Raw genomic sequence first — 23629 nt, forward strand, 5'->3', positions numbered from 1 at the left:
TATCTCTAGTCTGAATGTCTTCCCTGAGTTTTAAACTTGTATATTGAAATGACTAGGTGAAATCTCCATTTGCCTGTTTAATTTTTATTCCTCCCTTGTCTCATCAACTATGCCTTCCTCATATCAGCAAATGATACCATTATCTATCCAACTGCTCAGGCCAAAAAACATGTCTCCCTTGATTTTTCTCTTTTTCCTTTGGCATCTTTGTGGTGTTGGTTAGAAAGATCAGCTGGGGCCAGGTGCAGTGGCTCACACCTGTAATCCTAGCACTTTCGGAGGCTGAGGGGGGTGGATCACCTGAAGTCAGGAGTTCAAGACCAGCCTGGCCAACATGGTGAAACCCCATCTCTACTAAAAATACAAAAAAAAAAAAAAAAAAAATTAGCTGGGCGTGGTGGCGGGCGCCTGTAATCCCAGATACTTGGGAGGCTGAGGCAGGAGAATCACTTGAACCTGGAAGGCAGAGGTTGCAGTAAGCTGAGATCATGCCACTGCATTCCAGTCTGGGTGACAGAGAGAGACTTGGTCCCACCCAGGGAAAAAAAAAAGAAAAGAAAGATTAGCTGGGGATATTAGATGGCTAGATATCCTCTTTCTTCTGGTGATCTCACGAGTCTTTCCTTCTCAATGTGATCTCTCCAGCAGGGCAGCCAAGCTTCTTACACAGCAGCCTAGGGTTCCCAAAAGCACAAAAGGGGAAGCTGCCAGGCCACCTTAATGTTTAATCACAAACTTGACACAGAATAAATTCAATCACATTTTACTGCACTCACATAGCCTTCCCAAATTCACTGTGAAGAGGTCTATACAAGAGTATGCATAGTGGTAGCTATGGTTCACTAGAGGCTGTCTTTGGAGACTGAGTGTGTGTATACACACTCACTCACATTTTTCTTTTTTTTCTATGGAGCCATGTGAATACACTGTAATTGCCTATATTATAATACTTTACCCCAAAGCACGTGAGCCTGAATCTCTTTCTCTCTCTTTTTTTTTCTTTTGAGACGGAGTCTCGCTCTGTCGCCCAGGCTGGAGTGCAGTGGCATGATCTCGGCTCACTGCAAGCTCCGCTTCCTGGGTTCATGCCATTCTCCTGCCTCAGCCTCCCGAGTAGCTGGGACTACAGGCCCCTGCCACCACACCCCGCTAATTTTTTGTATTTTTAGTAGAGACGGGGTTTCACCGTGCTAGCAAGGATGGTCTCGATCTCCTGACCTCGTGATTCACCTGCCTCAGCCTCCCAAAGTGCTGGGATTACAGGTGTGAGCCACCACGCCTGGCCTTTTTTTTTTTTTTTTTTGAGAGAGAGTTTTGCTCTTGTTGCCCAGGCTGAAGTGCAATGGTGCAATATTGGCTCACTGCAACCTCCGCCTCCTGTGTTCAAGCAATACTTCTGCCTCAGCCTCCCAAGTAGCTGCAATTATAGGCATGTAACATCATGCCCAGCTAATTTTGTATTTTTGGTAGATGGGGTTTCACCACGTTGGTCAAGTTGGTCTTAACCTCCTGACCTCAGGTGATTCACCACCTCAGCCTCCCGAAGCGCTGGGATTACAGGCATGAGCCACCACACCCAGCCCAGCCTGAATCTCTTAATTAAAAAGCACATTTTCCTACATAACAATTATCACACCTAAGAATATTAACAGTAATTCTATTTATAATTCCAATCTATAGCCCACATTCTCATTTTTCCAGTTGTTTCCAAAATATTTTTTGTAGAATTTTTTTCTAACCTAGACTCCTAAGGTTACTCACTACATTTGGTTGTCAGGTCTCTTTAGTGTTTAGTCAGGGCCAGTTTTTCTTCTAAAGCCTCCCATTATGGATTTTTCTAGTGTTCTTTGAAGTATAGGTTGTTTTTTCCCCATACCCCAGAGCCTGGCTACAGGGTGGGTTTCCTCTTTATTACCCACTGCCATTTCCAACTACTTTGTCTCCTTTCACGCTATAAAAACTGTAGCTCCCTTGAAGTGCATGATATAGGACATTGCTACATATTACCTCTTCCTGTAGCTGTCCCTTTGTTAATTTTATGAAGTTATAGGACTGGGCAAAGAACTGAAAAGGAGAGCAGAAAGCAGGAAATAAATCAGGAAGGGACAAAAGCACCAATATTAACCAGTGATACCTAAGGGCAGTGATTATAAATGTAATAAGGGGACTGCATAATGATACTTGTATGAAGAAGGAAAAAATTAATGCCTGTGTATAAAAACCATCACGTTTTTGTTTCCGGTTAAATGTGGATATACTAATTCTTATTTTACTTGCATGCAAAATAATTTAAAATTGAAGAGGTTCCAACTATGAGAATGTAGAAAATAATTTTCTGATATTCTAGTATTCTCTTCATTTTCAAAATCCTATGCTTGGTGTACCTGAAACACATTAGCAATATACAGTTGTTTAGATCTTGGGGCTATCAAGAGAGAAAAATTTGAACTGGTCATAGGAAAAGACAGTAAAAGTCATCTACCTAAAAGTTTCAAAATACCCACAGTAGAAGGCAGGATGGCTCAGCTCTGTTGTTCCCATTGATAGCTTCAGATAACAAAAAAATGAATAAAAATTACCAAAAAAATAGTATAGCATTTTATGTACAGTCATGTGTTGCTTAATGATGAAGATACATTCTAAGAAATTGCATTAAGTGATTTCATCTTTGTGCGAACATCTTCGAGCATACTTAACACAAACCTAGATGGTATAGCTGACTACACATCTAGGCTATATGGTATAGCTTATTGCTCTTGGGCTACAAACCTGTACATTATGTTACTGTACTGAGTGCTGCAGGCAACTGTAACACAGTGGTAAGTAGTTGTGTATCTAAATATATCTAAACATAGAAACTAAGTAATGCACTGTGCAGGGGATGGAGAACTTGAATTATTCACACCCTAACACCTGGTGTAAATTCCCATATAGGAAAATGAAAGAATTATATGAATTTCTTTTTCTTTTTTTTTTTTTTTTTTTGAGATGGAGTCTCGCTCTGTCGCCCAGGCTGGAGCGCAGTGGCCGGATCTCAGCTCACTGCAAGTTCCACCTCCCGGGTCTACGCCATTCTCCTGCCTCAGCCTCCTGAGTAGCTGGGACTACAGGCACCTGACACCTCTCCTGGCTAGTTTTTTGTATTTTTTAGTAGAGACGGGGTTTCACCGTGTTAGCCAGGATGGTCTCGATCTCCTGACCTCGTGATCCGCCCGTCTCGGCCTCCCAAAGTGCTGGGATTACAGGCTTGAGCCACCGCGCCCGGCCATGAATTTCTTAAACAGCAGTGGTGAGAAAAGCACCTCAGAACTGACACAAACATATATTAAATGCACATAAGAAGGTTAGCTTTCCTACTGATGTATACCTAAAGGGATACGGCATACTTTACCACTAGTATCTGTGTACTAGTCACAATATTTGCTTCTCACTTTTTAAAGCTTTTTATAATATAGAATGAAAATACCATCAGCCCTGTTATATACAGATCCACTTCACCTCCCTTTATTTGTTTTTATCTGAGAAGGAGTCTCACTCTGTCGCCTAGGCTGGAGTGCAGTGGCACAATATTGGCTCACTGCAACCTCCGCCTCCTGGGTTCAAGAGAATTCTCCTGCCTCAGCTTCCCGAGTAGCAGGGATAAGGGTCACACGCCACCATGCTCAGCTAATTTTTCTATTTATCTCCGGTTATTTGGAGCTCATTTGTCACTACGAAACTTTGAAAGAGTTATGTTTTGTTTAACAGAGGTTTAATCTTCATTAAACCTACCCAGCTCTGTGATTGTTTTGGGCTTCTCAGTTTCCATTGTGTCTGGATTTTCTGGCATTTCTTGAATATCATCTTCTGCAAATCCAGTATCTGGACTGCTAGTTGGCTTATCATCATCTTCATGACTCAGAGACGGTGAAGCATCTCTTTTACTTATCTCCAAGACAGCTGCTAGAAGCTCTTCTTCGCTCATTCTGTCAAATCCTGAGTTTTCCAATTCAGACCTGTCAGGCTCTACTGGGCATAATTTTGAATCCTGAAGAAGAGAGTTACTTTTAGAAGAAACCAGAATACTTATAAATATAGCAATATTAGTTAGCATTTAAAGTAGCAACTTTATTTCTAAAGTTTCCTTTCTTTGATGCTTTGGGTTATTTAACAATCAATAACTCATATATAAACTAAATGGTGAGTCTAACTTTAAAAATAAATATATAAGAATACACGATTATTTTTTCTTGATAGAAATAAGTATAAATTTTGTAAAAATTTGGAAAATATGTAAAAATAATAAGATAAATTCACTCAAAATAGATTACTCAGAGATAATTACTCTATAAGTATTTTCAATTTATTTTCTTCCAGATATATTTAGATTATACAGTAAATATTCCATCATTACGCTTATTACACCATTATAAATGTTAGCTGGTCTTATTAATAATAAATGAGAAAAATAAAAACGACATCAAGATTATGTAAAGAAGGCCAGGCAAGGTGGCTCACGCCTGTAATCCCAGAACTTTGTGAGGCCAAGGTGGGCGGATCACCTGAGGTCAGGAGTTTGAGACCAGCCTGGCCAACGTGGCGAAAACCTGTCTTTACTAAAAATACAAAAATTGGACCGGGCGTGGTGGCTCATGCCTGTAATCCCAGTACTTTGGGAGGCTGAGGCCAGCAGATCACTTGAGGCCAGGAGTTCAAGATCAGCCTGGCCAATGTGGATAAATCCCGCCACCACTAAAAATATAAAAAAATTAGCCAGGCGTGGTGGCACACACCTACAGTCCCAGCTACTAGGGAGACAGAGAATCGCCTTAACCTGGGAGGTGGAGGATGCAGCAAGCTGAGATCACACCACTGCACTCCAGCCTGGGTGACAGGGTGAGACTCTGTCTCAAAAAAAATAAAAAATAAAAAACCAAAATCCAAAAATTAGGGAGATGTTGTGGTGCACGTCTGCAATCCCAGCTACTCAGGAGGCTGAGGCAGGAGAATCACTTGAACCTGGGAGACAAAGACTGTAGTGAGCCAAGATCGTGCCACTGCATTCCAGCCTGGACAACAGAGCAAGACTTCGTCTCAAAAAAAAAAAAAAAAAAAAAAAGATTATGTAAATATTCAAAAATTGTTTTCTGGGAGAATTTTGGACTTTCACTCATTTCTCATTCAAGTTGAGCAACCACAAACTACCTCTGGCTTTAAAGTAAGATAGGAAACAACTCAGAACAAAAATAACTACTAAAATAATTCTATTATTTAAAAAGGAGGCTTAAAATAAAATACAGTTGCATAAGATAATGTAAACACATAGAAAAGCTTAGATCTTCAAAGCATTAACTATCCATATAATTATCTATATATTAAGCCAATTAATAAATCCATAATTTAAACAATTAGATAACTTGGTTGCTCTGTTGATGTAAAATGTTTACTACAGTTCCCTCACAAAAACAATTGCTACAGGCTGGGAGTAGTGGTTCATGCCTGTAATCCAAGCACTTAGGGAAGCTGAGTCCAGGAATTTTAGACCTGCCTAGGCCACATAGTGAGACCTTGTCTCTACAAAAAATTTTAAAAACTAGCCAGGCACGGTGGTGTGTGCCTGTAGTCCCAGCTACCTGGGGAGCTGAGGTAGGAGGATTGTTTGAGCCCAGGAGGATGAGGCTGTGGTGAGCCATGATTATGCCACTGTACTCCAGCCTGGGCAACAGAGCGATACCCTGTCTTTAAAACAAACAAACAAATAAACAATGCTGCTACCAAAATAAAGCAAGTAATTATTTGAGGACCAATATGCAAAAGTAGCTCTGAAGGGCAAAAAAGAAAGTAATTTGTTCAGAACAACTAATTTATCGTAAGTCTTGATCCATCTGTAAACAGACTGATTTCTGTAGCCAGAGAAGGCATTTTCTTTAAAATTAATTAGTTTGATGATGGTTATAAAAGACATTTGTTTGGACAGTAAGAGCTAAACAAATTTTTGTCAGATGTTTTAAGAAAATATTACTTACTTTTTCCAGGTCTTCTTGCTGCTGTTCGTTGCCTGACATTTCACAAAGTCTCTGGCTGAGGGCCACTGAACGTTTTAGTTCATCCTCACTGTCTGAATCAAGGCATAAAGCCAAGGAACTCTTGGACTTGAAGGTGAATTTCCTGTAATTTAAGGGGGAAAAAAAAAAGTCTGATAAACATTTGTCTTTGTTATTCTTTTGATGTAAAAATACCAAAACAAATTGCTTTTCCATTACGGAAAATTACTTAACAGAAAAAAAAGATGCATCAAAAGAGGTATATTTCAGCATTACCTTTGCCCCACTCCAAAAGAGCCATGCTTTGAAAACTGGACAACTCTTATGCTACTACGTATCATCAGTAAACTAATCATGTTGTGCCTTTTTTCTTTTAATGATCAACCCCAATGAAATTTGCTATTGTCTTTATAAAGTATGCTACTGAATTCATGCAGGCATAGCAATGAATAAATGTTTTTGACAACAAAGTGCATGAAGACTAATTTGTGATCTTTTAAATTATGACCCATGCACTTTAAAAATAACAGTAACATTCCACTTATCCACTTATCTGTAGGTCAGACTTCTGGCAACCTCTACTTTCCAGAACATAGGGATTCCAAAGTAAGAAAAAAAGGCTTCTGAGGAAGGCAGTTCCAAAACCCATGTACTTAGAGGGACCCTTTCTTTCCCAGGAAATGGTGTATAAAATAGTATATCAAGTTCATCAAGAAATGAGAGCTAAGAAATGAGAAAGAATAACCACAAGAAAAGCAAACAAGAACTATAAAGTCATTTAATGTAAAAGCAAACTGTCTTGTAATAAGAGCCTCTGAGGGCAATATCATATTGAAACACAGTGCAATAATTGATACTTAAAATGCTGATTTTAAGTCATTAAGATATACTTAAATTATCCTTAGTTATTTTATTTAAGAATGTAAGGAATAGCATAATATATTTTAGAAACATTTTCATCCAAACTGTTAAAAATGTTTTAAAAGATAAATGCTTAAAAGGGTAAGCTTCAGTTATATAAAAATTCACTTATGTGGAATCCTTTAATGATGCCAGATAAGTAAGGTGTTACTGTGTTGTCTTCTAGGTAAGCCGAAAATAAACTAAAGAAAAAAGTGGTAAAGGTCAAAGAACAAGAACTTTCTTTGATGGAGGTTAACATAAATTCATATGCAATACAAAAAATATATATAAAATGAAAACTGGGAAATACAATTAACCTGAATGTCAAAACTGAAAATAAACATATAGACTAATGGCACCAAGAAATAAGAGGCCAAAGTGGAAATCAGGAAAATTACATAGCAATGTAGATCAAAGAAAAGAGGCAAGTGGTCAGTGATAAGCCCAAATATAGTGTGTGGCTCAGGGCAGCCAGGATATCACTGCACTCCAGCCTGAACACGTGAAAAGCCTCCCATTATGTGCTCAAAAGGGTTTTTAGTATAATAGCCAATTAGCCATCTTAACTCCTCATTTCAGATTTCATGCTCACCAAGCTAACCTGAACATATTAATTTGTTTATCCAGATGAATATTTTGCTGAAGGAGGGTGACACCTGGCTACCACTGCACCAGGGTCAAATGTGACAAAGGACATTGTAGAAGAATCAATGGTATTCTGGTTCATAACTCAGCCTCTTTTAAGTTTGATCGGCATGACAAGTCTTCTAGGGCCTAATCAGTCTTTATTGATCAACTCCCAAATTTTCATACCAGTAGACCCTGGAGAACAGATGACCATGCCAAGGTACAATGATGCCCAATGAAATCAGTTCTTTCTTGCAACTACAGTGACTTGGTACATAAAGAGTGCATTCCATTAATAATTACTATATTTACAGAAGGCAGCTTGCCTGTAGCAATGAAAAATATTCATCCTGTAAATGCATCACTTGCTCACTTTCTAAGCAGCCAAGTGGTATTGCTCATTTGTATCTTGAGAACGGGTAAGAGTATTCATATCGGTACCATTTCAGATTTCTAGTCATGTTAGTCATCTGGTTTTAATTGCACTGAAAAATAATTAACAGGAGGAAAAGAAAATAGCAGTTCCCAAATGTCATTTTATGGTTATATAAGCCCCCCAAAAGCCCTTAAACAACAAAAATGTCTCTTCTCTAAAAGTACTTTGGGCCATCAAATTTTTAGAAAAATTAATTAAAAAGTCAAACGACAACTAAATCAATTAAAATGATCTAATCAGGAACTCCTCTAGTAAAATCTCAGAGGAAATATATTTAAAAAGCAAACAAAAAAGGCATGTGCTTCCCTCCTTGGATAAAGTTTGGTCTTATACAACAACAACAAAAAAAACCAGGGCATTTGTAGAATGCTTGCTTGTTTTCCTGTCCCCTTTCAAAATAACTCCTATTCGGTGTCAAAGAAGAATTTCCAGACTGGCTAACAACAGGTAAAAAATGTTTTGGGATTCTATGTCTATCTTTAAGGAAGAGTGTTTTAGAATAATAGGGGTAATTTTATCCCTTAAGTCCCTAGACTCCTATGTCCTTGTTAATTTTTAGAGTTTTAGGATGAAATTATTACATATTAACAATAATAAGTTTTTAAAGGTTTAAGACAGAATATTGAGAGGATGAGCTAACCTTGTGTCACTGATTAAAATCTGTTATATCCTTCAATATATTCTAAATCAAATTCAGGAAAGTTTCAAAAGTATAGATAATAAAGAGCATTATCATGCAAAAAGAAAAACAATAATGAAAAGGCAGGGAGGCAATCTTGGAGATTAGGGTAAGCCAAATCCTTAAATACAGATTTTGGGTACATAAGAAATATAACTCACTTTGAAGGTGTAGAAGGGCTGGTGATGCAGGAATTCACCATTTGAGAGGCTTTCAATGGTCTAGAACTATCAGAAAATTAGAAAATATATAACGTATACAAATGAATTATTAAAGATATATATTTGACTTATAAAATGAATTATTCTGTACTATAATTCCTTTTATGTCCTCTTGAAAAGCAAACAACTATAATACTTTTTAAATTACTAGCAATAGGCCAGGCGCAGTGGTTCACGCCTGTAATCTCAGCACTTTGGGAAGCTGAGGCAGGTGAATCACCTGAGGTCAGGAGTTCAAGTCCAGCCTGGCCAACATGGTGAAACCCCGTATCTACTAAAAATACAAAAATTAGCCGGGTTTGGTGGCGGGTGCCTGTAATCCCAGCTTCTTGGGAGGCTGAGGCATGAGAATTGCTTGAACCCAGGAGGCGGAGGTTGTAGTGAGCGGTGACCGCACTACTGCACTCCAGCCTGGGCAACGGAGTGAGACTCCATCTCAAAAAAAAAAAAAAAAAGGCCGGGCGCGGTGGTTCATGAGGCCAGGAGATCGAGACCATCCTGGCTAACACAGTGAAACCCCGTCTCTACTACAAAAATACAAAACATTAGCCGGGCATGGTTGCGGGCGCCTGTAGTCCCAGCTACGCAGGAGGCTTAGGCAGGAGAATGGCGTGAATCCGGGAGGAGGAGCTTGCAGTGAGTGGAGATGTGCCACTGCACTCCAGCCTGGGCGACATAGCGAGAATCCGTCACAAAAAAAAAAAAAAAAAAAAAAAAAAAAAAAAAAAAATTTACTAGCAATAGAGGCCAAAAGAGAAAATGAAATACCATCTCTAGGCTCTCCTTGATCCAATAATCTAAATAGACAGCACTGGAAATGAAGTCAAGTGTAATACATAGGAAAAAAATAACCTGGAGAAAATCACTTTGTCTCAGTTCTTTTAAAGTAATAGCTCTCATTTATTGAGGACTTATTAGATGTCACACACTGTGCCAAGAACTCCACGTATTATCATCTCATTTAATGTTCACAACCATCCTATTGTTTTTCTTACAGACAAGTCAAGGAATTTGTGTAAGGTCTAAAAGCTATCAAGTTGTACAGTCAGATAGCTTGGCTTCAGGCCTGTGAACACATAGAGTCTACACTGTTAGTGTGACATAGCACTACTGCCAGCAAGAGTAATAGCTCTACCAGCAGAAGGTAGTATGTACCAAGCAAAAACACACAAAGAAAAGCTGTGAGAGGAAAAAACCAGAAAACACTTAGACTCTGGCCACATGCTTTTCTTAGTAGACCCTTGAGACACTAGTGTAAACTTCCATGAGACGTTGCTCTTTCAGACACTAACTGTATGACTTTAGGAAAATCATTTAATTTCCTTGGTCCTCTTGTATAAAATTAAGGGTTTGGACAAATATCTCTAAAATGTCTTTCATCTTTAAAGTTCTATAACTTTATTATTCCACCAAACTAGTGTTTGAGTATAGAAAAGAATGACATAACATACGGCTTCAAAGTAATGCAAATATGTAGAAAAAAGGGGAACACTCAAAGAAGTCCTAAGGTTTTCCCAGCATACATAATGAAGCAAAACCTAAAGTAAAGATTACTTCTTTTTTTCTTGAGAAATTTTAGTAGCCATTTAAGTTCTTTACACTGCTGATAATATATGAATGAAGGCATAACATTGAGTATAGGGTTTCTCATAACTGCATGTCCTGAAGAGTCAACTGAGGCATTTGCTAAAAATATTGATTCCTAAGCCCCTATCTCAGACCTACTGAAACAGAACTTCCAGGGAAAAAACACAAAAATCAGTATTTTTAGTGTCTAGGTGACTCTTATTATCACCTAAGTTTGATTTATATTCCCAAAGTATATCAAACTGTCTTCTAGCAGTCTAAAAAGAGCACTTCCTGAAAAAGCACCTCACTATGAAAAACAACTAATAACTTTGGAAAAATTTTAAGCATTATCTTCAATTACTTCAGGCAGTGATTTAACACTAAAACAAAGTAAAGCAAAAGTAGAATCTCCTTCTTGGTCTGATTTTTTCTTTTCCTTTTTTTTTTTTTTTTTTTTTTTGGGGATAGGGTCTTGCTCTGATCACCATTCACTGCAGACTTCATCTCCCAGGCTCCAGCAATCCTCCCACCTCAGTCTCGAGTAGCTGGGACTACAGGTGTGTGCCACCATGCTGGCTTTATTATTTTATTTTTTGTAGAGACGAGGTCATGCTCTGTTGCCATAGGTGGTTTCAAACTCCTAGGCTCAAGCGAGTCTCTTGCCTCAGCTTCCCAAAGTGCTGGGATTACCTCAGCTTCCCAAAGTGCTGGGATTACAGGCATGAGCCACTGCATCTGGCCATTGATCTGATTTTATCTTGGGGTCATATTATGTAATTCAGTCATTCTTTTGATTAGATACTAAAGCCTTTCTATTTCAAAAGGGAATGTAAAGACATAGTCTCTCAAGGACTTACATTGCCATATGTGCACTCCAACCAAGGGTAAAAGGTGGTTTTGTATTTTCAGTGCAATGAGATGACAGGGTCAGGTATCTTGGAATGATGACTTGCTGCCCAATCTTATTGTTAAGCGAGAGAGCCACATTGAAGCTATATCGTTTCAAATGGAGAATGAGGACCCTGAAAAACAGGAGATGACAACCTTACTAATTCATACTTAATACAAGTATCTCTTGTATAGTGAAATAGATCACTCTAACTATGGTAGATGACTTTTGATTTAAAAAATCCATTTGGCCAAACCAAAGACACATCAAAGAATATTTACTGAATACCTGTTAGGTAACAGGCATTGGGCCAGTTAATAAGCATACAAATAAAAACAAAACAGGGACAATGGTGGATTAGTGCAGTTTGGGTAAAATAGTTACAATGTTCCTAGAAAAAACACAAATAAATAAAATACAGCAGACAAGAATGTTAAATTTGGCATTGATATTGGGTTAAATCCTTAAATTATTTACTTCACTGTTACATAGTTTAAAAAGCAATAGGTTTTATATAGCCACTACTGGTAAAATAATGTCTATTAAAATGTTACATAGCTCTTATATTTAATGGTAAACATTAATTATTTCAAGATGATTTGATGAGAATTATTCTTTTATTTTCAGAAGCACTTTCTCTGTAGAAAGCTAAGGAGGAAATACAAAACGTTTCCCCATCTAGAAACAAGCTTTACAAAAATTTGCATGCCAAATCTTGTCTGTGGGTCTGAAAAGGCTTTTATCTCTTTAGAAGGACTGAATTCTTTATGGTTAAAATTGTGGTAACCTTTTCACTTCTCATACAGAACACGATCTCTGCTTGATGGATTAAATGTATTTCTCAACTCATAAGAACACTTTAAAAATTGAATTTCAAAAATCTTATGGGAATAAACTTCAGTTCCAGGCACACATACAAAAATGTCTGATCTATAAAAAACTGTTTCTTACCATACATGCCTTCATCACAGAAGCCACAAACAAAAATTTGCAAATTGAAGTTATGGATTGTACTTCTCTTTAAAAAGCATGCTAGAACTCAGGATCTTCAAAAATTTACAATTTGAGAGAATACAAGGACACAACTAATGTGGAACCAATGTCAAAATTAAATCTTGTGACTAGAATTTCAAATAACCTAACCATAATAAAAGGTAATATGAGGCTACTCTGGACACACTGCCTATAGCGTAGCCCTGCTATGCACGGAGCAGTAAAAGGAAAAAAAAAAAAAAAAAGTAATATAAAACAGGAAAATGATAGTCAAAATCATTGATCTTCAAAGATGAGGCCCAACTTTGTGAACAGATTTGATAACGGTAACAGGCCCTTCAAGAATAAGAGTGGCTTTGAATATTAAACTGAACGAAAGTAGAACAAGACTAATCATCGGGATTTAAAGAGTGGCTTTGAATAGTAAATTAAACAAAAGTAGAACAAGACTAATAATGAGATTTGACAAACAGAAGCTTCTATCACATAAGTCTGGAATAAATTAACCTTTAACACAAGTGATCTACCAGGAAAAAAAAAAACAAAAAAAAAAGAAAGAAAAGCAAGGAGAAAAATTCCCCTTAGCATTTATTTTCCCCCCACTTGAAAAACCAAATAGCAAGAAAATGGGAAAGAGAAGAGACATCCAGCATGTGAGGTCAAAACTAGTCTTTTTAACTGTACACATGGTTTCCTTAGTGACAGCTGGTAACAACCAATTCTTTGCCTTAAGATTCTTCCTCCCACCTTCCTAGCCTCAAACCACTCACAAATAGGAAAGAACAGTCTCTTAAGTCAAAAATATAATATAAGTCTCTTAAGTCAATATAATAATACTGCTATGATTTATATACTTTAGGAGGCCAAGGCAGCCAGATCACCTGAGGTCAGGAGTTTGAGACCAGCCTGGTCAACATGGCACAACCCCGTCTCTACCAAAAACACAAAAATTCGCCGAGCGTGGCGGCGCATCCCTGTAATCCCAGCTACTCAGGAGGCTGAGGCAGGAGAATCGCTTGAACCCAGGAGGCGGGGGTTGCAGTAAGCCAAGATCATGCCACCGCACTCCAGCCTAGGCAACAGAAAGAGACTCTGTTTGAAAAAAACAAAAAACACAACATTTTTTGTAGAGATGGGGGTCTCACCATGTTGCCCAGGCTGGTCCTGAACTGGTCTCAAGCAATCCTTCCACCTTGGCTTCCCAAAATGTTGAGATTACAGGCATGAACCACCACGCCCAGCCTTTATAAAGTCATTTCTTTAAAACCAGCTTCCTTGGCTGGCCGCACGGTAGCTCATGCCTGTAATCTCAGCACTTTGGGAGGCTGAGGTGGGTAGATCACCCAAGGTCAGGAGTTCAAGACCAACTTGGTCAACATGGCAAAACCCCATCTCTACTAAAAATACAAAAAGTAGCCAGGTGTGGTGGCACACACCTGTAATCCCAGCTACTCAGGAGGCTGAGGAAGGAGAATCGCTTGAACCCATGAGGCAGAGGTTGCAGTGAGCTGAGATCGTGCCACTGCACTCTAGCCTGGGGGACAGAGCAAGACTCTGTATCAAAACAACAACAACAACAAAAAACAACCAAAAAAAAAAAAAAAAACCAACTCCCATTTTCTAGAAAGAAGTAGATTATGAAATGTAAAAGAACTAGTCTCTAGGGCCTAGGTTCCAGAAATTCCATACTTACTGACAGAATATTGAAGCTAATAAAAGTAAAGCACTTTGTAGGCAAAGTGCTACATAAATACTTAATGTTAATAATAACCTTGGTGTTTGTAATCTATTCTTGGAGAGAACTAAACGCTGTCCTATAACCACATAATAATTTTTTGTAACTACTTCAGTTTTATGTTTATACAGAACAGATACAATATAAGTTAATTTCATTCCTATATCAGAAAATTTATCTTATGATTACAGGAAATTTACTAATTTATAAGATCCTCAGAATGAAGGAATGAACAAACTGCAAAAAATTACTCCCTATTTATTCCTATGTACGTGTGTGTCTATAGCAGGTTTTTACTGAAAGTATGAGAATAACAGAGAAAGACTACAGCACAACACAGGACAACAAATTATAACTGAATATTACACATTACTAAATTAAAAATTGACTAGTTAGTTCTTATAACTATTCCAAAGTCTCAGCAGCTGTATCCTCTATTGTCATTTTCTTGGAATTCTCAAGACCCTTTTTCTCTTCAATATTTGAAACCCTTTTCCTTCCTTTAAATATGTATTTCTTTCTTTTGTAGAGATGGGGGTTTCCCTATGTTACCCAGGCTGGTCTTGAACTCCTGGACTCAAGTGATCCTCCTACCTTAGCCTCCCAAAGTGCTAGGATTACAGGCGTGAGCTATCACACCTGGCCACCTTTCTTATCCAAGAGCATTCTAGCTCTCCACCCTCTCTCTACACTCTGCACATTTCAGCTTTCCTGACCCTCTTTACCAATCCATTCTGGTAACCTTCATTTATTCAGTAATATTTGTATGAACTTTAAAAAGAAAAACTGAAAAGCAATTAAATGTACCTGTGAATTCTTTAGTCCATAGCAAAAAAAAAAAAAAAAAATTACCTAGGAAGCCTGTTAAATTTGTGCCTGACAAGAGCACACTTTCCGCCACACTTCTCACAAGAATACTCCAGTTCTTCGGCCTATAAAAAGAAGGAAAAATAAAGCATGAAGGTGAATCAGCATTAATATCTTCAATGCAAATATTTGCTCTAGTCTTATCAGTTCCATTAGTGGAATGACAACTCTGAACCAGTTTTAGAAATTCTGTGTCTAGAGCCACGAGCCTTACCAAATTAAGACCCAATCCTCAAAATATACTTATAATATCATGCCCCGTTTCAGAACTTCTAATTTCCTTTTTTCCCAAGAAAATATCTAAATTTATGATAGTAACTGACTCTAAAATAGAAGATTCTTAGGCTTTTCAGCCTTTTCCCCACGGATACATATGAATCACTACCAAGAGTATATCCAGATTTTAACATTTGGCCATAGCAGAGATAAGATCACCTTTAGGTTAGGTAGAATTTCTTGTCTGTTAGGTGTAACGCTACCCCTTTCGCATAACGGAACTCAATCTTCTCGTGACAGCCCACTAAGAACAACTGCTTTAAAAGGATGAAAGATTGGGGTGAATACCATTACCTAGAGAACACTGAAACAAGAAATCCTTAAAAAAATTGGGGTAAAAATACATAGGAAAAATCTTAAAAGTCTATGATAATAACAAGAATAGTTTAAAAATGACTAAAAGAAAAGCAGAGTATTTATCTTTGGGTAGAGCTCAATGTTCACCATTTAATAAACAGATTTTTTTTGTTTGTTTGTTTTGACACAGAGTCTTGCTCTGTCAGCCAGGCTATGGGAGGGGCGTGATCTCAGCTCACTGCAACCTCCACTTCCAGGGTTCAAGTGATTCCCATGCCTCAGCTTCCCGAGTAGCTGGGACTACAGGCATGTGCCACCATACCTAGCTAACTTTTGCATTTTCAGTAGAAGCAAGGTTTCGCTGTGTTGGCAAGGCTGGTATTGAACTCCTGACTTCAGGTGATTGGCCTGCCTTGGCCTCCCAAAGTGTTGGGATTACAGGTGTGAGCCACCGCACCCAGCCAGATTTTTTATTTTTAAATTTCATTTTTTTTTTTTTTTTTGAGACAGAGTCTCGCTCTGTTACCCAGGCTGGAGTGCAGTGGCCGGATCTCAGCTCACTGCAAGCTCTGCCTCCCGGGTTCACGCCATTCTCCTGCCTCAGCCTCCCAAGTAGTTGGGACTACAGGCACCCGCCACCACGCCTGGCTAATTTTTTTGTGTTTTTAGTAGAGACAGGGCTTCACTGTGTTAGCCAGGATGGTCTCAATCTACTGACCTCGTGATCCACCCGCCTCGGCCTCCCAAAGTGATGGGATTATAGGTGTGAGTCACCACACCTGGCCTTATTTTTATTTTTTATACCTTAGAAAGACAATCCTGCCAATTTGCTACAACAAAACAAGGACTGCTACTAGATAGATCAAGGGGGATTCTTGCAAATTTCCACTAGTTATAAGGACTGCTATAACAACAGTCTGATTATGCTCCAGAAACTTTTTCAATATCTGTAATTGTATCTCACAGACACAAATATGTATCTACAGCTTTGGATAAACATGACTCTTCCTTCCTGTTTCTAATAGGGTACATACAACCTAAGAAAAAGCAAAGAATGGCCGGGCGCGGTGGCTCAAGCCTGTAATCCCAGCACTTTGGGAGGCCGAGACGGGCAGATCACGAGGTCAGGAGATCGAGACCATCCTGGCTAACACGGTGAAACCCCGTCTCTACTAAAAAAAAAAATACAAAAAACTAGCCGGCCGAGGTGGCGGACGCCTGTAGTCCCAGCTACTCGGGAGGCGGATGCAGGAGAATGGCGTAAACACGGGAGGCGTAGCTTGCAGTGAGCCGAGATCCAGCCACTGCACTCCAGTCTGGGCGACAGAGCAAGACTCCGTCTCAAAAAAAAAAAAAAAAAATTCTTTGCTTTTTCTTTTTTCACTGCAAGCTCCGCCTCCCGGGTTCACGCCATTCTCCTGCCTCAGCCTCCCGAGTAGCTGGGACTACAGGCGCCCGCCACCTCGCCCGGCTAGTTTTTTGTATTTTTTAGTAGAGACGGGGTTTCACCGTGTTAGCCAGGATGGTCTCGATCTCCCGACCTCATGATCCGCCCGTCTCGGCCTCCCAAAGTGCTGGGATTACAGGCTTGAGCCACCGCGCCCGGCCAAAGAATATTTTCTTATATTGCAGATCTTAGGATACCAACTTACATGGTATCTACAGTTTTAATTTCATGTTACCAAATTTTAGAATATGTTACATCAAATACTTTAATATTTGTTTACAAATAACAAACTACTTTTTTTTTTGAGACAGAGTCTCATTCCGTCTCCAGTCTGGAGTGCAGTGGCGTGATCTTGGCTCACTGCAACCTCCCACTCCCGGTTCAAGCGATTTTCCTGCCTCAGCCTCCTGACTAGTTGGGACTACAGGCACAGGCCATGATGCCCAGCTATTTTTTGTATTTTTAGTGGAGACCGGGTTTCACCATGTTGGCCAGGATGATCCTGATCTCTAGACCTTGTGATCCACCTGCCCCAGCCTCCCAAAGTGCTGGGATTACAGGTGTGAGCCACTGTGCCCCGCCAACAAACTATTTCTAAGGTTGTCTAAATGCCGGCTATTGAGTTAAATTTATAATCTATTTAATCAATTAATTTTCTTTTTCAATGAGTTATAATTAGATTTATCAAGCTTTTAAAAATTATTATTATTTTAAAAACGTCTCATCTGTTTTCCCCATGAATAATTTTGTTGAAACTCTGCCAAAACCAGGTGTGGTGGCTCACGCCTGTAATCCCAGAACTTTGGGAGACCAAGGTGGGCAGATCATTTAAGGTCAGGAGTCGAGACCAGCCTGGCCAACATGATGAAACTGTGACCCTACCAAAAAATACAAAATTAGCCAGATATGGTGGCATGATCCAGCTACTTGGGGAGGCTGAGGTGGGAGGATTGCTTGAACCTGGGGACAGAGGTTGCAGTGAGCCGAGATTGTGCAACTGCACTATAGCCAGGGTGACAAAGTGAGACCCTGTCTACAAAAACAAAAACAAAACAAAAAGAAACTTTGCCTTGAAGAAACCAACTTCAAATACAACTATCAATGATATAAAATTTAGTTATGTGAAAATACAAAAGATATTATTTACCCTAAAGAAAAGATCAAGAGAATCTTGAATTGAACGAGGAGGGAGTGGTTTTTTCCTACGAGGAAGGTCAATAGAGAGGTCATTAAACTGTTCTCTTTTGGGGATAATCTCTCCACATCTGTAAGAATAAAATGAGACATGTAAGCATTCAGACCAATACACAAGAAATACAAATATACATGAGAAACACTGTTCTTCCACAGAACTTATGGTACTGACACATTATCACCAGGCAGAAAAACTATATACATTTAAGACTTTTTTCATGCTTACTTTAACCCTTATTAAATTAATACAGATAAAACCTCAATTGCAAGTATTTAGTACTTTCTTTAAAATGTTTTTTTTTTTCGTGAGATACAGTTTCACTCTTGTAGCCCATGCTCAAGTGTAGTGGTGCGATCTTGGCTCACTGCAACCTCCGCCTCCCGGGTTCAAGCGATTCTCTTGCCTCAGCCTTGCAAGTAGCTGGGATTACAGGCATGTGTCACCATGCCCTGCTAATTTTGTATTTCTAATAGAGATGGGGTTTCTCCATGTTGGTCAGGCTGGTCTCGAACTCTCGACCTTAGGTGATCCTCCCACTTCAGCCTCCCAAAGTACTGGGATTACAGGCGTGAGCCACCATGCCCGGCCAATTTTTAAACTTTATATAAGCAACACCCAAACTTTAAAAAACTGAAGTATAGCATAATATACAAAAGTGAACCTGTTGCAGGTAAACAGCTTGATAAATTATCAGTTAACACATTCATCACCACTCAAATCAACAAACAAGGCCAGGTGTGGTGGCTGGCGTCTGTAATCCCAGCATTTTGGGAGGCCAAGGTGAGTGGATCACCTGAGGTCAGGAGTTCAAGACCAGCCTGGCCAACATGGTGAAACCTTGTCTACGAAAAATACAAAAATTAGCCAGGCGAGGTGGTGCGCGCCTGTAATCGCAGCTACTTGGGAGGCTGAGGCAGGAGAATCACTTGAACTTGGGAGGCGGAGGTTGCAGCGAGCTGAAATCATGCCACTGCACTCCAGTCTGGGTGACAGAGCAAGACTCTGTCTCATAAAAACACAAACAGGGAGGCTGAGGCAGGAGAATGGCATGAACCCAGGAGGCGGAGCTTGCAGTGAGCCGAGATCACGCCACTGCACTCCAGCTTGGGCGACAGGGCAAGACTCCGTCTCAGAAAAAAAAAAAAAGAAACAGAACACCACCGTCAACTCCCTAGAAGCCCCCTTGCACATACCCTTTTCCAATCACTACCTCCTTCCTTCTCCCAAAAGATAACTTTTTTTTTTTTTGAGGCGGAGTTTCACTTTTGTTGTCCAGGCTGGAGTGCAATGGCGCAATCTCGGCTCACTGCAACCTCTGCCTCCCGGTTTCAAGTGATACTTCTACCTCAGCCTCCTAAGTATCTGGGATTACGGGCGCACACCACCATGCCTGGCTAATTTTTAGTATTTTAGTAGAGAAGGGGTTTCACATGTTAGCCAGGCCAGTCTCGAAACTCCCAACCTCGTGATCCACCCGCCTCGTCCACCCAAAGTGCTGAAATTACAGGTGTGAGCCACTGCACCTGGTCCCAAAAGACAACTATTATTCTGTCTTCCAACACTATAGATGTTTTGCCTGTTTTTGAACCTTTTATGACGGGATTATGCAATAATTTTTAGTTGGCCTCTTTTTTGTTCGGCATGATTGTAATATTTAACTACGCTTGCTGAGCATGACTCTACTGCATTTTTGTTGTTGTATAGCTTTAATCTGTATGAATATTCTACAATTATCCATGTTTGGTTTTTTTTTGTTTTTTTTTTGAGACGGAGTCTCGCTCTGTCGCCCAGACTGGAGTGCAGTGGCCGGATCTCAGCTCACTGCAAGATCCGCCTCCCGGGTTCACGCCATTCTCCGGCCTTAGCCTCCCGTGTAGCTGGGATTACAGGCGCTGCCACCTCACCCGGCTAGTTTTTTTTGTATTTCTTAGTAGAGACGGGGTTTCACCGTGTTAGCCAGGATGGTCTCGATCTCCTGACCTCGTGATCCGCCCATCTCGGTCTCCCAAAGTGCAAAGTGCTAGGATTACAGGCTTGAGCCACCGCGCCCGGCCCAATTATCCATGTTAATACTGATGAGCATTTAGGTTATTTCCAGTTGTTGGCTATGTAAGTAATGCTTGAAAAATTCTATATGTTCTTGGCCAGGCACAGATCATGCCTGTAATCCCAGCACTTTGGGAGGTCGAGGTGGGCAGATCACAAGGTTAGCAGATCAAGACCATCCTGGCTAACATGGTGAAACCCCATCTCTACTAAAAATAAAAAAAATTAGCCGGGTGTGGTGGCGGGCACCTGTAGTTGGGAGGCTGAGGTAGGATAATAGCATGAACCCGGGAGGTGGAGCTTGAAGTGAGCTGAGATCCTGCCACTGCACTCCAGCCTGGGCAACAGAGTGAGACGCCATCTCTAAATAAATAAATAAATAAATAAATAAATAAATAAATAAATATTCTACATGTTCTTTATGTGCATATGTGGATACTTCTATTAGGCAGCAGAATGATTTAGTCATCAAATACATTTTTTATAGAATTTAAAAACGTGAGCTCAGAGATTAAAACACCATACTCAATTTACCTAGAAGCAATTTCTTTTAAATAGTTGTAGCTGACTGTTTTTCATTTTGTCTTATCAATACTTTAGGTAATATTCATATTTCTACCCTAATTCCCTACTGTTACAGCTAAAGACTGAAAAACATTAAGAGTATATTTGTCTTTCATTCAACAAACATTTACTGAGTGCCTCTCTAACAGGCAGAATTCTAAGGTGACCCTTGACTTTGTATATTTCTGTCCCCTTTGGGTGTGGGTAGAACCAACCTGTGATAATTATGAGCTACCACACCTATGATGATGTTATTTTACCTGGCCCAAAGGAATTTTGCAGACATCATTAAGGTTCCTAATCTTAACTTTGAATGACTCAAAAAGGAGATTATCTGAATGGGTCAGATCCAATCACATGAGCCCTTTTGTTTGTTTTTGAGACAGGCTCTTGCTCTGTTGTCCAGGCTGGAGAGCAATGGCATGACCACAGCTCACTGCAGCCTCAACCTCCCAGGCTCAAGCAATCCTCCCACCTTAGCCTCCCAAACAGCTGGGACTACAGGTGTGCACCACCATGTCTGGCTAATTTTTAAACTTTTTGTAGAGAAGGGGGTATCACTATGTTGTCAGGACTTGTCTCGAACACCTAGATTCAAGTGATCCTCTTGCCTCAGCCTCTTAAAGTGCTGGGATTACAGGCATGAGCCACCATGCTTGGCCCATATGAGCCCTTTAAATATGGGTCTAGAGGACAGAAAGAGAAGTGTGAGGTCAGAAAGATATATACTGTCTGCTAGCCTGGAAAAAAGCAAACAGCACTATTGTGAAGTGCCTATGAGGGGGCCATGTGGCAAGGATCTGTAGCCATCCTTTAGGAAATGAGTGTTTCTAGCGGACAGCTAGCAAGAAAATGAGGATTCTCAGTCCTACAACCATAGGATCTGAATTCTACCCATGACCTTAATGAGACAGAAGAGGAACCTGGGCTCCAGATGAGAGCACAGGCAGTAATACCTTCATTTCAGTCTTATGATACTCTGAGCTGAGAACTCAGCCATACTGTGCTTAGTTTTCTAACCTACAGAGCTGGGATGAATAAATGGGTGTTGTTTTAAGCTAATACGTTTGAAGCACTTTCTTACACAGCACTGAAAACCTAATAGAGCCTCCTATATGCCAAAAAATGTTCTAGGCACTGGGGTGATAGCAGTGAATAAACCAAGGCAAAAATACCTCCTCTCATGAAGCCATCATTATACTAGGAGAGAGAGACAATGAAATTGACACTAGTAAAACATACAGTATGTTAGATAGTGATACATGTAAGGAGGAAATACATAGTAGGGAAGAGGAAAATGAAAGATCAGAGCACAGTATCTGATAGGGTGGCAAGAAAACACATCACTGAGCAAATGGCCTTTATGTAAAGATCTGGAAAAGTGAGGGCACTACCTAAATGAGAATATGGGGCCAGGTGTGGGGGCTAGTGCCTGCAATCCTGGCATTTTGGGAGGCTGAGGTGGGAAGTTGGCTTGAGCCCACAAGTTTCAGACCAGCCTGGGCAACACTGGAAAACCTGCTCTCTACAAAAAATAAAAAAAATTAGCCAGGCATGGTGGTGTGCACCTGTAGTCCCAGCTACCTGGGAGGCTGCGGCGGGAGGATTGCTTGAGCCAGGGAAGTTGAGGGTGCAGTGAGCTGTGATTGAGCCACTGCACTCCAGCCTGGGTGACAAAGCAAAACTCTGTCTCAGAAATAAATCAGCAGTTAAATAAAAACAAAAATAAGAATTTTGGGAAAGAGAATTCAAAATAGAGGAAACGGTAAGTATAAAGACTCTAAGGCACTATGATCCTGGTATTTTTGAACAAAAGCAAGGAAGCTCATTTCGTTAAAATAGAAAGAGCAAGGGAAAAGTGTGACAGAAGATGAAGTCAGAGAGTTAACAGAGATGGGGTTAGGGGTGCTGAGAGGCAGATTACATGAGGTTATACAAGTCATAGGTTTTTTAATTGTATGAGCAGAAGGCTGACATGAACTAACTTCCATTTTAAATGGATTGCTTTGGCTTATGTGTTTAAAACAGACTGCAGAAACATGGTAAATAATTTAAAAGATGCTGCAACAATTCAAACAAGAGGTGATAATGGCTTGGTGTAGGGTAGTGGCAATGAAAGTGGTAAAAAGAGGTCACATTCTGGATGTATTTCCAAGGTACAGCTGAAAGGGTTTGCAGACATATGAGATGTCAGGTTTGAGAAAAAGAAATACAAAGCTGGGCACAGTGGCTTACGCCTATAAACTCCAGCAATCTGGGAGGCCAAGGTGGGAGGGTTGCTAGAGGCCAGTTCAAGACCAGCCTGGGCAACACAGTGAGAGCCCATCTCTAGAAAAAATTAAAAAAAATTTTTTTCCCCCATATTCAAGAATATATTATTAATGCACGGAATTTCCTTACATTAATTAAAAAGCAGTCAATTTAAACTGCAATAGTTTTTTTAAAAAGTACATTTGCCAAACTGGCCAAACAAACCTATAGCAAGATGGGGCAAAGGATAAATACACAAAATTACAATCCAAAGTGTAATGTGTGTGGAATCTTCCTTCAGCCAGAAACTACTTTGTGTTAGAGAATTGTCCTAAATAAAATTACTAATGAAGCAACAGAACCCATCCCCACCTAGCTGGCACATCCTGCCCAGTTTAGCCACCTGGTGTGCCTATATCCCATAATCCATGCCACTTATTGCACTGATTCACATACTTCAACTGCATATCCAACATCTGGGTGCTATACAATTAGAGTGCCTAACACCACTGGCACAGTGTAGAAGCCAACTACTCTGATATGGCCTTCTTTTTTTTTGGAGATGGAGTCTTGCTCTGTCACCCAGGCTAGAGTGCAATGGCATAATCTCAG

General features: G+C 39.9%; 1 protein-coding gene and 1 long non-coding RNA gene across 7 annotated transcripts in view; both read right to left on the reverse strand.

Moving 5' to 3' along the window:
* Positions 1 to 23629, reverse strand: part of LOC105481220 (ubiquitin specific peptidase 37) — a 125916-nt gene that overhangs the window by 25364 nt on the left and 76923 nt on the right. For 5 of the 6 annotated variants that reach the window (XM_071073383.1, XM_071073381.1, XM_071073384.1 and 2 more), the window contains 6 exons: positions 18110 to 18227; positions 14928 to 15007; positions 11316 to 11480; positions 8830 to 8895; positions 6006 to 6147; positions 3772 to 4027 (listed from right to left, as the gene is read on the reverse strand). In XM_071073383.1, the coding sequence (XP_070929484.1) occupies positions 3772 to 4027; positions 6006 to 6147; positions 8830 to 8895; positions 11316 to 11480; positions 14928 to 15007; positions 18110 to 18227 (827 nt within the window). The remainder of the gene's footprint in view (positions 1 to 3771; positions 4028 to 6005; positions 6148 to 8829; positions 8896 to 11315; positions 11481 to 14927; positions 15008 to 18109; positions 18228 to 23629) is intronic. The other variant, XM_071073385.1, reaches the window with a different exon arrangement.
* LOC139357220 (uncharacterized) lies at positions 778 to 3762 on the reverse strand. The gene is made up of 2 exons (XR_011610063.1): positions 2483 to 3762; positions 778 to 2384 (listed from the first exon to the last, which is right to left on the reverse strand). It is a non-coding gene; the product is annotated as an uncharacterized lncRNA (long non-coding RNA).

The sequence above is a fragment of the Macaca nemestrina genome, chromosome 11 (genome assembly GCF_043159975.1).
Source record: "Macaca nemestrina isolate mMacNem1 chromosome 11, mMacNem.hap1, whole genome shotgun sequence".
In the NCBI taxonomy this organism is placed as follows: Eukaryota; Metazoa; Chordata; class Mammalia; order Primates; family Cercopithecidae; genus Macaca; species Macaca nemestrina.